This window comes from Carettochelys insculpta, chromosome 14, assembly GCF_033958435.1.
Source record: "Carettochelys insculpta isolate YL-2023 chromosome 14, ASM3395843v1, whole genome shotgun sequence".
Lineage (NCBI taxonomy): Eukaryota > Metazoa > Chordata > Testudines > Carettochelyidae > Carettochelys > Carettochelys insculpta.
The window spans coordinates 3669997-3682026 of NC_134150.1; the positions used below are offsets into that span (position 1 = coordinate 3669997).

Here is a 12030-nt window from a genome sequence, read left to right on the forward strand (position 1 = left end):
TATTCATGGTTACAAAAGTTACCAGACCTGCCAAGCGACTTTTAAATCTGAGTCCTCATCCTGTTAGAAAGGGTAACTACTTGGCAACAGTTATTCAGAGTAAATACATACCAGAAGGCTGTAAGGGTCTGGAAGTTGATAGTCTCCAGCACATGTTCAGGAGCATTTAATTCTAACAGCAACATGATGAAAATGCGATGGTAAGGCAGCTGCTGGAACTCGCTCTGCCGAACATCGTGATCCTGGATGAGAACTCCCACCACTATACCAAGAACCTAAAGAAAAACAAACAAACAAGCTTCGCTGCTGTAGAAGCCATTTCACTACAGTCAAAGCTTGCATTCTCACATACGCTTGAGTGCTAATGAAAGCTGAAAGCCATTTTGGTAACTGGAGTGCCACCGTATTAATTATGTGTGCTGCTCAGCCTCAAAACAGATCTGAATTCCCACACAACCAAATTATATCAAACACAAAAAACAGTCAAGTAGCACTTTAAAAAGACTAGCAAAATAATTTATTAGGTGAGCTTTCATGGGACAGACCCACTTCCTCAGACCAGGCTGCAGTCCTGCCTGTAATGCCAATAAGAACCATCAGAAAGTTTATTTCCCATCTCCAACAGGTTCTCCCCCATCCCGAGTTACACTATTTCTTAGCTAAATAAACAAAACTACAGCAGATTACACAATCTAAGCATGCCAGGTACTGCTTAGAAGAGGAAGGATTTCCAACCTTGTTCAGTAAGTTAATCTTTGTGACAGTATTGGTGGCCTCCCCAGAGTGCTTCACTAGCAGGGCAATAAGCCGCACAAAGGCATCCAGGTTGTGATAACACTTAGCTCTGATCATGGTGGGATTGGCGGCAGGATTGTGTTGCTGCTCAGCTTGAGCACGATAACTGATTTCAACACACATTTCAGTGCAAAGACGAAAGAACCGAGTTATCAGGTCATCTGTTTTCAGGATTCCTTGCTGGTGCATCTATTACAAGGACAAGAAAAACACTCAGAACTACAGAATATGGTAATTAAAAAAAATCATTACATTGAAGCAGCAGACAAGTAACATTTTATGATACATCCATGTTGCACGGCAGATGGTGTAACTCATCGCTACCTCTGTAAAACAGGCAGCACACTACCATCTCTTCACTCCCCAAATAGGATTACATATTTTGCTCATTTAGAAGCAGGTGCCATTTTTAAATGCTTTTTATGCAGAGGCACAGCTTTAACCCTCTGACTATTCCCAGTGGTTTTAGAAACATCTACTTTCCCATCACTAACGCAGCTGATGACATATGATTCAGTATCAATGCAGCAATATCCTTCACCAGCTACTGGTGACAAACTTGGAAGGGGAAAAGTAGAGGGAATAGTTCAAGTTGCCTCACTTTTGGGATAACTGAAGTTATCCTGGCTGGTAAGCTCTGCCAGATGCCTTGGACTATAAAGCTACAAATCTACTTTTTACCTTGTATCTGGATACTGCACTTCAACTCTTCAGATGAAAAAATTTTTATAGGGACATAACATACAAAAGAAACGCTAGACTCCACATGGTTTCAAGGGTCAGTGCCAGTATCTCAAGATTAAAAAAAATATATATAAGTCTTGTTTGTTATCCAAGTATAAGGTCAAACAGGAGTAAGGTACTTTTCAGTTCTTGGATAAATCACTTCTTTTGGAAATTACTTTGGCAGCATACTTGTGTCACTGAAAGCAGCAGAAATCCTACCGCAGTGAAATGGGCATGAACCACCACAGCAAACTTTCAGGTGACATGTCTAGCATCTCCGAAATGGCCTTCGGAAAGTGTGGACACATGCCTGCTTTTTTGTAAGACATGTTCTTTCTTGCTTTAAAGGATATGTGGGGGGAAGAGATGACAGTATTTAATAAAACTAGACAGCAGAGCACTTCAAGCGCCAAAGTGCAATCCCCTCTCCCAGTTGTTGTTTCCAGAGCTCCTTTTTAAAAAGGTTCACGGGACTTGAAGAGTTAAGACTTCAGCAAAGCATTTCAAAAATCTGTTACCATTTCAAGCTTCTCCAAATAATGGCTTAAGAAATATCAAACAGCCATAATGAAATTTGTTCAGGAGTACAAAGTAGCTCAAAATTTCACCAAAACCATTTTCTTACTATTTACTACAGTAGGGTGGGACTGAAATTGTTCATGCAGAGTGGAGACAAACAAGAGGCAGAGGAAACATGCTACAAGTTATGAGTTATAGTTGCTCTTCATGGGGCCTTGAATGTATGATAAGGGGCAGGAACAGCACACACACAAAAGACCAAGTGTGATGATGAGGTAAAACAAGTTAAACAAAAAACATACAGGGTCCAACATATACAATATCCATCTTTATAAGGAGCAAACACCACCTTATGCAATTTGCTGCCAGTTAGAAAGCGACAACACTGTAGATGCTCTTTTGCAAGTTAGAGTGAGATTTTACAGAGCATTATCTGCCACACTCAAGCAAACGTCTTGGCACAAGGAAGGGGCACCTTCCAGGCTGCAAGCAGCACAGGAAAGCCCCCTCCCCAGAGCATGTGGCGATACCCAGGTTGTGCAAGATTTCTTTTTAACCCATATTGCACCATCACCACTGAAAGAACATTAAAAAATTCTTGTCAGACCAACATTACGAATAGAATCCTTCAGTGAAGAACCTGCCAGGAGCAGACAGGTTCAGCAGTCTAGTGCTTCTACAGTGCCCCCCATCTCTTACACAACTCAGGGAAACAGGTTGCACCAGTGCTTTCCTGTAAGCTGAGCACTTGGGCAGCCACCCAGAAGAGATTTAAATGCCACTCCGCTGATTAGCAGAGTGCCATGGCCCCCCAAGTCAGCCGCATGTGTTCCTACTGGCAGCGCACTTCTGCACATGCTTCAGTGGACATAAAATCTGTTCCGCATATGGGTGGAAGAAATTAGAGGAAACCTGGGGCTGCACCACCTGGAGCCAATGGAGATGCTGAGCTGACTTAAAGTGAAGATATAGTTATGTGACTGAGTTGCATTTTCAACAGCTCTGCATAAACCCTGAAGAGGCAGCACTTCTCTATACTCTGCATAGAAGCACTCAGGGAAGCAGGGCAAAGCACAACACTACTTTCTTAGACCCCTTATACATAAAAGGAGCCACATAAGCAATCCTTTTATGCTCCTCGGGGTTCACAGCCATAGCAGCAATAGGTCAGGCATCAGCAGACAAAGCAGCTGATCGAACAGTGAGCATGGCTCCGGTTCCCATCCATCACAAGGAAAAGGTTGACTAATCTAGGGCCACCTGTGTCATGAGCTGGCCTGAAGAATACAGGAAGTTTGACAGCTGCAATTCCAGCAATGCTTGGTAGCCTCATCTCAAGTGAAAAGGTTACCAGCTAGACTAGATTATTCCTATCACAGGAAGGATGTATAAGTGGGGTCCTCTAATTAAAGGCAACCCAAACATAGCTCAAGAAAGTAATACCCTTAGTATGGCACCATTCAGCTTGCCTTGGCCTCTTTTGAGACACCTGACTGTCACTTTAAATTTCATATAGCTGTTGCTTTGTAGCTGGTACATTTTCTGTATCCCTGTTTCTTGCTGCTTTGTTTTGAAGGGGGAAGTGACACCAGCAGTCAATTGACAGAATGAACTGGGAACTTCCTTTCCTTGCACCCATGACTAAAACTGACTAGCTAGAGCAACTGTAAATGTTAAAATGGAATTCGCAGAACTCTGACCACCAACCATCCGTTTACAACATCTGTCCATAGCCAGGGTGGGAGTCAGCAGAAACAATGGGCTACTTAATTCTCACTTCAATCCCTATCCTACTTCCACCCAAGGGAGCAGAGTTCCTACTCTTCAGGTAACCCTCTATATTCAAAGCAGCAGCAAGAAGAATGCGATCATGTATGTTGTCCAGAGACATCATTTTAACCCATCCAGATTAAGTTTCCTCCAAAAAACAAATGGAGAGAAACGTAAGCCATTTCTTGAGCAGAATTTGGTTTCTGTAGCCTGATTTTTTGCCCCATAATTTCTGCTAGGTGGAGGTGAAAAGCAATGTTACGCCAAATTTAGTGTGTCAGAGCCATTACCAAAATGTGTCAAGAGAAACTCTCCTGCTAGATTTACCAAATGGAATCAAGCTGCACTGAATTTGTTGCTGTGGTACCAGAACCGGAACAGCACTCAGGGAAAGGAGGAGAGATTTTTCCACAGAAGTCTCTATCATTAGTGATGAGAAAAAACAAACAAACAAACAAACAAGCAAGCAAGCAAGCAAGCCATAGCACATGAGCTAGGACAGAATTCTGATAGGTGTCATGCTCATGAAAACTTTAAAAGGATGTTTAAAAACTGGTACATAACACTGTGCTTGAACATTGAGGGCATCACACCCTACTTATGTCGAATAAAAAGCACCTTTCTTTCCAAAAGCTCTACCTGTCCAACAAACGCAGAGAAAGCTTTGGTACTGTCTCGGCCAGCTGCAGCTGAGTGATAGAGATTCACCCATTCCCTCAGTAGATACTCTGCCTTCTCCCTCAGGCCTGGTGGATCATCATACTCAGAGGCTTGGGAGATCCCAGAATGCATCATGAAGTTAGGGCCTCCGTGAGCACGGTCAATCATTGCTTCATAGTTGGATCGAACCACTTCCATCAGTTGAGGTAATCTAGTGAAACAGACCCAAATTAAGAATTAGACCTGTACATTTTATTTTCAGGAATGGAGTGCAAGTGTGAAGCTACTGAGAATATATTAAAATGACATTGCAAACCATACAGCAACTGTCCTTCTGATACCTTGTATTAGTCCCATTGTGCTGTATGTAATACAATGCTCTAGAAGAAACGTGACCTCTGTAGCTTTCCTGTACAATTAAAATTACCAACTCATTTGTAGGGAAAGTTACAGGTTTTGAAGCCCAGCCCTGCTCCCTCAGTTTCAACATTTTGGCAGAGCCATCCTTCCCTCTGATCAAAGAACGGGAACTTCACATCTTATGCATTAGTGGGGCCCTTAAGAGGTGAGGAACTAGTGACAGATGCCATTGCCTAGTAGCCAGGTCTGTGATAGTACAGTAGACCACAATGAAAACATTCCTTGAAAGGTCATCCAGGATAGGTGAAGAAAAGTTAAGTTTGGTTCAAGACCACCTGCTAGCTAGCTAGCTAACCCAAGTTTATTCTCTCCCAGCCCTCTGCCTAATCTAGAGGAACTTAAAATGAACAAGTGAGATACTAACCAAGTTAGATACTCCGAGAACCTTTTTGACATCCTGGTGTTGGCATATAGCGCGTAACAGAGCTCTCTCCCCACAGCCCCAGAAAGCAAGCTTTATTACAGCTGCTTTTCCAAACTGCACACAAGTATGCGTGCAAAAGTCTTACATTTCGGAAAGTTTCAGGTGGGGACAGCTACACCAGTGACAAGCAGATGAATCTCCTGCAGAAATGTGACTAACAGAAAGAATAGCTTTAAATCATTTAAATTAAACTGAGCACCCAAAAGAACTTTATTGCCCAGTATTCCAGTCTCACCCTTCTGGAGCATTCCCTCTGGAATGAGCATTAATCCTCATCAGCGTCTCAATGGTGTGGAACAGATCTGCCTCAGTTACATGGGCTACGCTCCTCTCATCCACCAACAAGATCTTTACCAACTGCATGGCAAATGCCACTGCCATGTAGTTCAAGCCATTCTCCATTGACTGCCAAGATGGAAAACAGTGAAGACTATGAAGTGCAAGTCCTTTTACAAACTGATTACATGAAGCGCACTCAAAAGATAAGTTTTTACCTGTGCCAAATGAAGATCATACTGCTGCATAGTAACCAGGTGATTGCGAATGAGCAGTTCCACAGCTTCTACGTTGTACTTATACTCATCCCGGCATTCAATCAAACATCTAGAAAAATTAGACAAACTTTACACATACGTGTTTAGCCTAACTGCACTTATTAGAGAAGTGCTGCAACTCAAGACAGCTTTGGATGAGACACAGAGATTACTGACCAGCTCTAACAGAGAAGAGGAGGTCTGCAGGGCTTAGGAACAGTCAACTGCATCACAGAGCAGTCTAAAGCTTGGCCAAACCTTAGCTATGGTCAAGTCCTTTCAAAGGGTTTTTCCAATGAACCAGTGAAGCTCTATTTCCAAAGTGTGGAAAATGAGAAGTCTACCCACCAAGCACTCAAGGAATCAGTCTAGTAGAAACAGTCTGCGAGAAACTTACTCAAATTAGATTCTCTGTTAAAGAGGTGAGAACTGGCACCTCAGGTATCTTTAATGCTTCCTCATAAAAGTAGCTTCCTATCAAATTATAGTGGGAAGCAGCAATATAGGTTTTAATTAATCAAGTACAGGACAAACTGGAAGTGAAATTATGCAGGAGTTAGTCTTTTGAACAGTTACACTATTTTAAACACAAAAGTAATGTGGAATCACCAACAAACAGCAACGCAACAAGACCAGAGGACAAGTGTTTTCTTCCTCCCTTTACTGACCTGGTGATCTGCTTGTTACACCATGGAGACCCATAAGCACGACCATCCTGCAGCGCTTTCAGTACAAGTAGGTGACACTCACGGTAGCGGAGCAGGAGATCAGCATCTGCACCACTGGTGGCATCCAGTAAGCCCTCAACAGCCTAGAAGGAGCAGCTGGTGAGCGCATGAGGAAAACCCAGCCCTCCACTATGGCTTGCAAATCAATAAACTTTACACTCTAACAGCTGCTTTCGGGGTGAAGTGGGGAAGCTGCAACTCTGTCCAAAAAACCCCATCTCAGCTCATGCCAGAGTATCTAAAAAGTTTTATATAAAAACTTACTATACACAGAGGGCTTCTAGGTAACTGCTCGTTCTCCACAAAGGTTTTAAGTACACTGCAGGTCTGTATCACATCTTAGCGACTTTAAACACTGAACAGCAAGAAAGTTGCAGCTCCTTGGGCTGCAGTGTCTTTTCACCAAACCCAGGTTTGAGTGTCTAAATCTATGTCTGTCTCATAAGAATATGGATGAAAATAAACTGGGTGAGATGATACACCTGTTGATAGATTCAGTCTGCTTTAGTGTAAGTGGCCTGTTCAGGTCAGGCCTAACAAGTGGCATCTGAAAAGTGGGTCTGTCCCACGAAAGCTCAAATAAACCACTGTTAGTCTTTAAAGTGCAACATTTCTGCTGCTTTGTTTTATATGGTAGCTAAGCCAGTCTTGGAAGAAAAAAAAAAAAAGTGTCTCTCTCACACACCCACACCACACTTACGCTGTGTTACACTACAAGGGCTATCAGCTTGTAGATCAGTTTAGCTGATCAAGTTATAGCCTGGGCTCCTGCCAAGACCTGGTAGAGGGCATCCACATTTGTCGTCTGAAGATGTAAAAACACTTTCATAACTGGTTTTCAGCTTTTAGCATTTTTGACTACCGTTGGTGATAAGAAATCAGTGGCATCGAGTATCTTAACACCAGTTTCTATAAAGTTCAAAAGTTCTTCTGCATTTATCAGCTGACACTCACTATAAAAAGGCATACGCACAGGGCTCAGACTCTAAGTTATGAGTCCTGTCCTACACTCAGAGATCACCTTGATGTTTCAACTATTGCAGAATGCCACTGTATCATATATGTTCAGGAGTACGGCCTCTGTTCTCAGCACTTTATATTAGTTTTCTCTACCTCCAAGTAGAAGTCAAAAAAGTACTGATGAACATACTTAAGGGACCCAGGTTGATCTGGAAGCACATCAAGTGATTGGCTCTTGCACCTGAGTACAAAAGAATCAACTACGTTCCACAGACTAGTTTTCCCAGCTGCAAGTGCTCAGTGAGGAACATCTAGGTGTTGAACTTGCTCCTCCTGATGGTTTGGCACCATACAGTGCTTGATGTCAAGTGTCTGCATCTTGTGTGTAATCTGTTTTTGCTTTCATTTAAATTTCTTAACCTCTAAAGAGGCAATAGTCCTTCAATACAATTCACTGAGCAGTTCCCCCACACTATTTGTTCAATTTTAACAAATCTGTCAGCAACAGGCAATCAACAGCTAAAATTAGTAGTAAAAGCAAACTGAACCACCTATTAGTAGATACGGAAGACTAAAACTAACCTTCTGGAGCAGTCCAAGCGCAGCTATAGCATCACGGGAGTTACGAGCCACTACTACAGCCTCCAACAGGCTGCGTAATGCTTGAGCTTGTGGGTTCATGGCTAGGGTGTGGGGTATGGATTGCAAATGTTGTTCCAGTTCTGTCATACATTTATCATAGATCTGTGCTACATCATCTGTAGCCCAAGCTTGCTGTTTTAAAAGAAAGTGAATGTATTTAATATGACTTGGCAAGGATTAATTATAAATGAAGGGGTATAAACAGTTAAAAAAAGTAGAATTCATTAAATAGCAATTCATCTTTTTACTGCAGCACCACCTCTGGCACCAGAAAATGCACCACAGGATTTTTCTTTACCTCAAATGGCAATTTAACTGCTTGGTTAGCAATATTTTACTTGAATATATAGTCAGATATTGGCAGCATAGTAAGTTGTGTAACTGGCAGAGGAGACCCATATCCCCGTTTAGTTACAAGTTGGTCCATTAGCTCAGCTACCAGAAATAATAGCTCTACTAATGTTCTCAGAAATTACATATCTAGTCCTTTCAGATCCACGAGTAGCACTTCAGAATGTAACACGATTGGAGAAAGGTGTTAGTTTTCTTCAGTTCTCCTTCAAAACTGATACCCCACCTTTCCCAAGTGCCATTAAAGCAGAATATATCAGGGTAAGTCAAACTTTGCAATAGCCATCAAAATGGCTTAGATATTTTCAAGCCAACACAGGATTACAGAAATGTGTACCTTCATCGGCTGAGCCAAGAATCCTGTGGGCTGGGTTAAATCATTGGTAGGCAAGAAGCCAGGGACATTGCGTGCAAACTCTTCATAAACAGCCAACTGCTTTGGGTCTACGCCACCAACCTTTAAAATGGGGAGGTGGGAACAAAAGAAAAACAGAAAGTCATTCATATGGCACTGCGACAGTGAAGAAAAAAAGCTCAGAACAAATTTGCAACTACAGTTCTAATCAAAGACTGATGGCCATAGTTCTTAACCAGAAGTAGGCATATATCAGCCTATCATTTATATGGAGAAAGTGAGAAAGCAAGCAATTTTTCAGTCTGTTCAGACTTTTGCCCGATTCTGTAAATAAGCAGTTCTTGAGTGAAATGAAGCTTAAAGTGTGCAAGACAAATCAGACTCTTGAAAGGGACACAGTAGTCCAGAAAGGTTGAGAGCCAGTGACACACAGAGAGCAGTGTTTACCAAACTGTGTTCCACAAAAGTGTTCTGCATGACATGAATAGGTGTTCTGTGAAAACAATTTGCTGCTGGCAATATTTTTCCTTCTAAAATATTAAATATAAAATTATGTAGCAAAATATTATGACATTTAAATAGTTAGAGTGTAGGTACATTTTTATAGCACATTCATAACATAGTAGTTATGTGACTTGTGCCAAAACAATCTGAGCCCATTCTGATTGCTTTGGAATGAGTCCTCTTCAGGGAAATCACATGATGCTGTACCTGACGTGAGGATTCACCTCTCGAGCATCGGTCTTAAATTTGTGATCAAAAATGCAAAAAAACTCTTCCCATTTAAAAACTGTCAAAATGTAACTTGTTTTCACTTTCCAGTAGTTTTCTGTAACTATAAAAAATTTATAAAAATACAAAGTTTAAAGATATTTTTCCCATACCTAACTTGTTTTGCATTTCTTTTTCATAAAACTGTTTAAGCTTTAAGTAAGGACAAACTTTTTGGAATAATATTGCTGCCCTTCCTATTTTTGTACAAAACACCACTAACCATCCTTCTTTTGCTTGTTATATTGATGTTTTGTTTTGGGTTTGTACTTTATTTTTATACTTACAGGGTTGCTAATGATCCTCCTATCAGGACATTAGTTTTTATTTGGATGATCTTTTTATTTTACAAGAAGATCTACAAAAATCTTTTTCAAATCAGCTTTTGAGCATTACCTGTGGCAAATTTTCATTATGAAATCTTCTGCCCCCAGCAAGTATGTGTTCTGTCAATATATTTCAAGCCCAGCAGTGTTCCGTGGCCAAATTAGTTTGGGAAATGTTGCTATAGAACATAAATTCAAAGCTATACAGGGGTAAGAGTTCAGTGCAGGGTTGGGAAAATCCTCTATTCCCCACATCCTATTTAACTGCAAAGCAGGCCACTCCTGGAGTCTATATTGTGCTCAAGTATGTAGTCACTATCCATTTCGTTCTGCCACTAAGAAAATGGTCTGCAGCTTTAGAAAAGCAGACATTAGAAAAAATGATGAGAAGCAAAAATAGATTAGAAAGATGGAAGGTAACACTCTAGTGAACCTCTACAATCAGCACTTCTGAAGGAGTAGTGCAGACAAGTTCGAGAACATCCTACAAATCTCAAAAAATTCAAAGGAAGGGGAGAATTTCAGAAGCAAAGTTTCATGTTTCAGCTATTAAGCTAATTAATGGCAGGTGGACCATTAGCCACTAAGACAAAAGAACAGAAATAAAAGACAACTGGTAAGTGCTGCCACCTCCTTGTGTAGTTTTAAGATTAGGAAGAGAGAAAAGCATCATCAGCAAAAAGTTAAAATTCGGCGACTGTTCACCTTCAGTCTGATCTGCTCTGGCATCCGTTCAGCCTGGTAAGTTAATACAACAGGATCACAGTATCGACGACCCTCTTGTCTCGCATGTTTCCTGAGCTCAAATTCCTGCAAAAGCAATAAATGCAAAAGTTGGCGCTACCTATAGTTTATGGAAAAACCTCTAAAAGATACTCTTCCATACTTACAGTTGCCAACCTCTTGTCCATTTCAGGGCCTGCCTTTTCCACAGCTGTCTTCTGAATGAAGCAGCATGCTAATTCACAGTTATCCTGAGCTAACTGTGCAGCTGCCTGCTCCATCATCTCCCTCTGCTGTGGGGATGCTGCCTATTAAAAAGTGGTATATTAATGAAGGCTATAAGTTTCCACTGTAAAATGCAGCAGATAATCTTGAAATCTGAGCCAGACTATACATAATGCCGGTATCAAAAAGGAACGTTCTCATGAACACGAATCACATTGCATGAAGTTAAATGCTTTATATCAAAAAAGCTTTCAGTAAACCATGCAGGTGGGGGAGCTAACAAGCAACTTGATCAAGAAATACAATCAAGAGGGATCTCCTGTACCTCCAGTGTGCGGAATTAAGGAAGAAAGCCCATCAGTACTAGGCTGACAGAGCAGTCGGTTCCTATGCAGGAGAAAACAAGCTTCATGTTAAACAGCCTGTGGCCAAAACAAACTAAGAGAAGTCATCTGCAACTAGCAGAGTAAATCGAGCCACAATATATATTTATTCCAAAGGCACGTGAAACACTGACCCTAAAATCTGCTTCCACAGAAAATCAGTCAATGGCTTCCACATCCTGGAAGACTAACTGACTGACCACTGCTCTACTTTAATGAAATGAGCCCTGACTGGAAATACAAGGGAGACCCAGGAAGACCTATTTGCAGAAGGTAATGAATCTGCACTACAGTAATGGGATGTGAGTACTCAGCAGTTCAGAAAACTGCATCAGTATGGTTCCACCAAATTCTAGTTAAGGCTATATTGTATATGAGAGCCACAGAGTTTTCCCCTTCCCTTTGTAAATGTTAAGTGCTCAACAACTGCACTGTATGGTACATCCAGACAGGAAGAAAAAAGCATTATGAATCCACACATTTTGGAAGAGTGCTTTAGGAATATACACAAGTGGCCAAAGCTATCAGAATAATAAGTTCTCCCCCACCCCAAAAGAAAATCTACTCCTTTTTGCCACTATTTCCTGGAAGCCAGAATGCCGCCACTAAATATTAAAATTGGTATTTAGCAGCCCATTCTAGGAACACAAGCTGGATTTAACATTCACCTTCTGTAGTACCTTTTCCTCTGCAAGAATTTAATCTTTTTCACAGCATAA

The 12030-nt window shown here is 41.3% G+C and overlaps 1 protein-coding gene across 10 annotated transcripts in view; it reads right to left on the reverse strand.

Annotated features, from left to right (window-relative positions):
- CNOT1 (CCR4-NOT transcription complex subunit 1) overlaps window positions 1-12030 on the reverse strand; it is an 88166-nt gene that overhangs the window by 7780 nt on the left and 68356 nt on the right. For 6 of the 10 annotated variants that reach the window (XM_075008674.1, XM_075008669.1, XM_075008666.1 and 3 more), the window contains 10 exons: window positions 10871-11011; window positions 10686-10790; window positions 8866-8985; window positions 8118-8309; window positions 6516-6658; window positions 5809-5917; window positions 5550-5719; window positions 4429-4681; window positions 736-984; window positions 112-275 (listed from right to left, as the gene is read on the reverse strand). In XM_075008674.1, the coding sequence (XP_074864775.1) occupies window positions 112-275; window positions 736-984; window positions 4429-4681; window positions 5550-5719; window positions 5809-5917; window positions 6516-6658; window positions 8118-8309; window positions 8866-8985; window positions 10686-10790; window positions 10871-11011 (1646 nt within the window). The remainder of the gene's footprint in view (window positions 1-111; window positions 276-735; window positions 985-4428; window positions 4682-5549; window positions 5720-5808; window positions 5918-6515; window positions 6659-8117; window positions 8310-8865; window positions 8986-10685; window positions 10791-10870; window positions 11012-12030) is intronic. The other 4 variants (XM_075008675.1, XM_075008671.1, XM_075008672.1 and 1 more) reach the window with 1 other exon arrangement.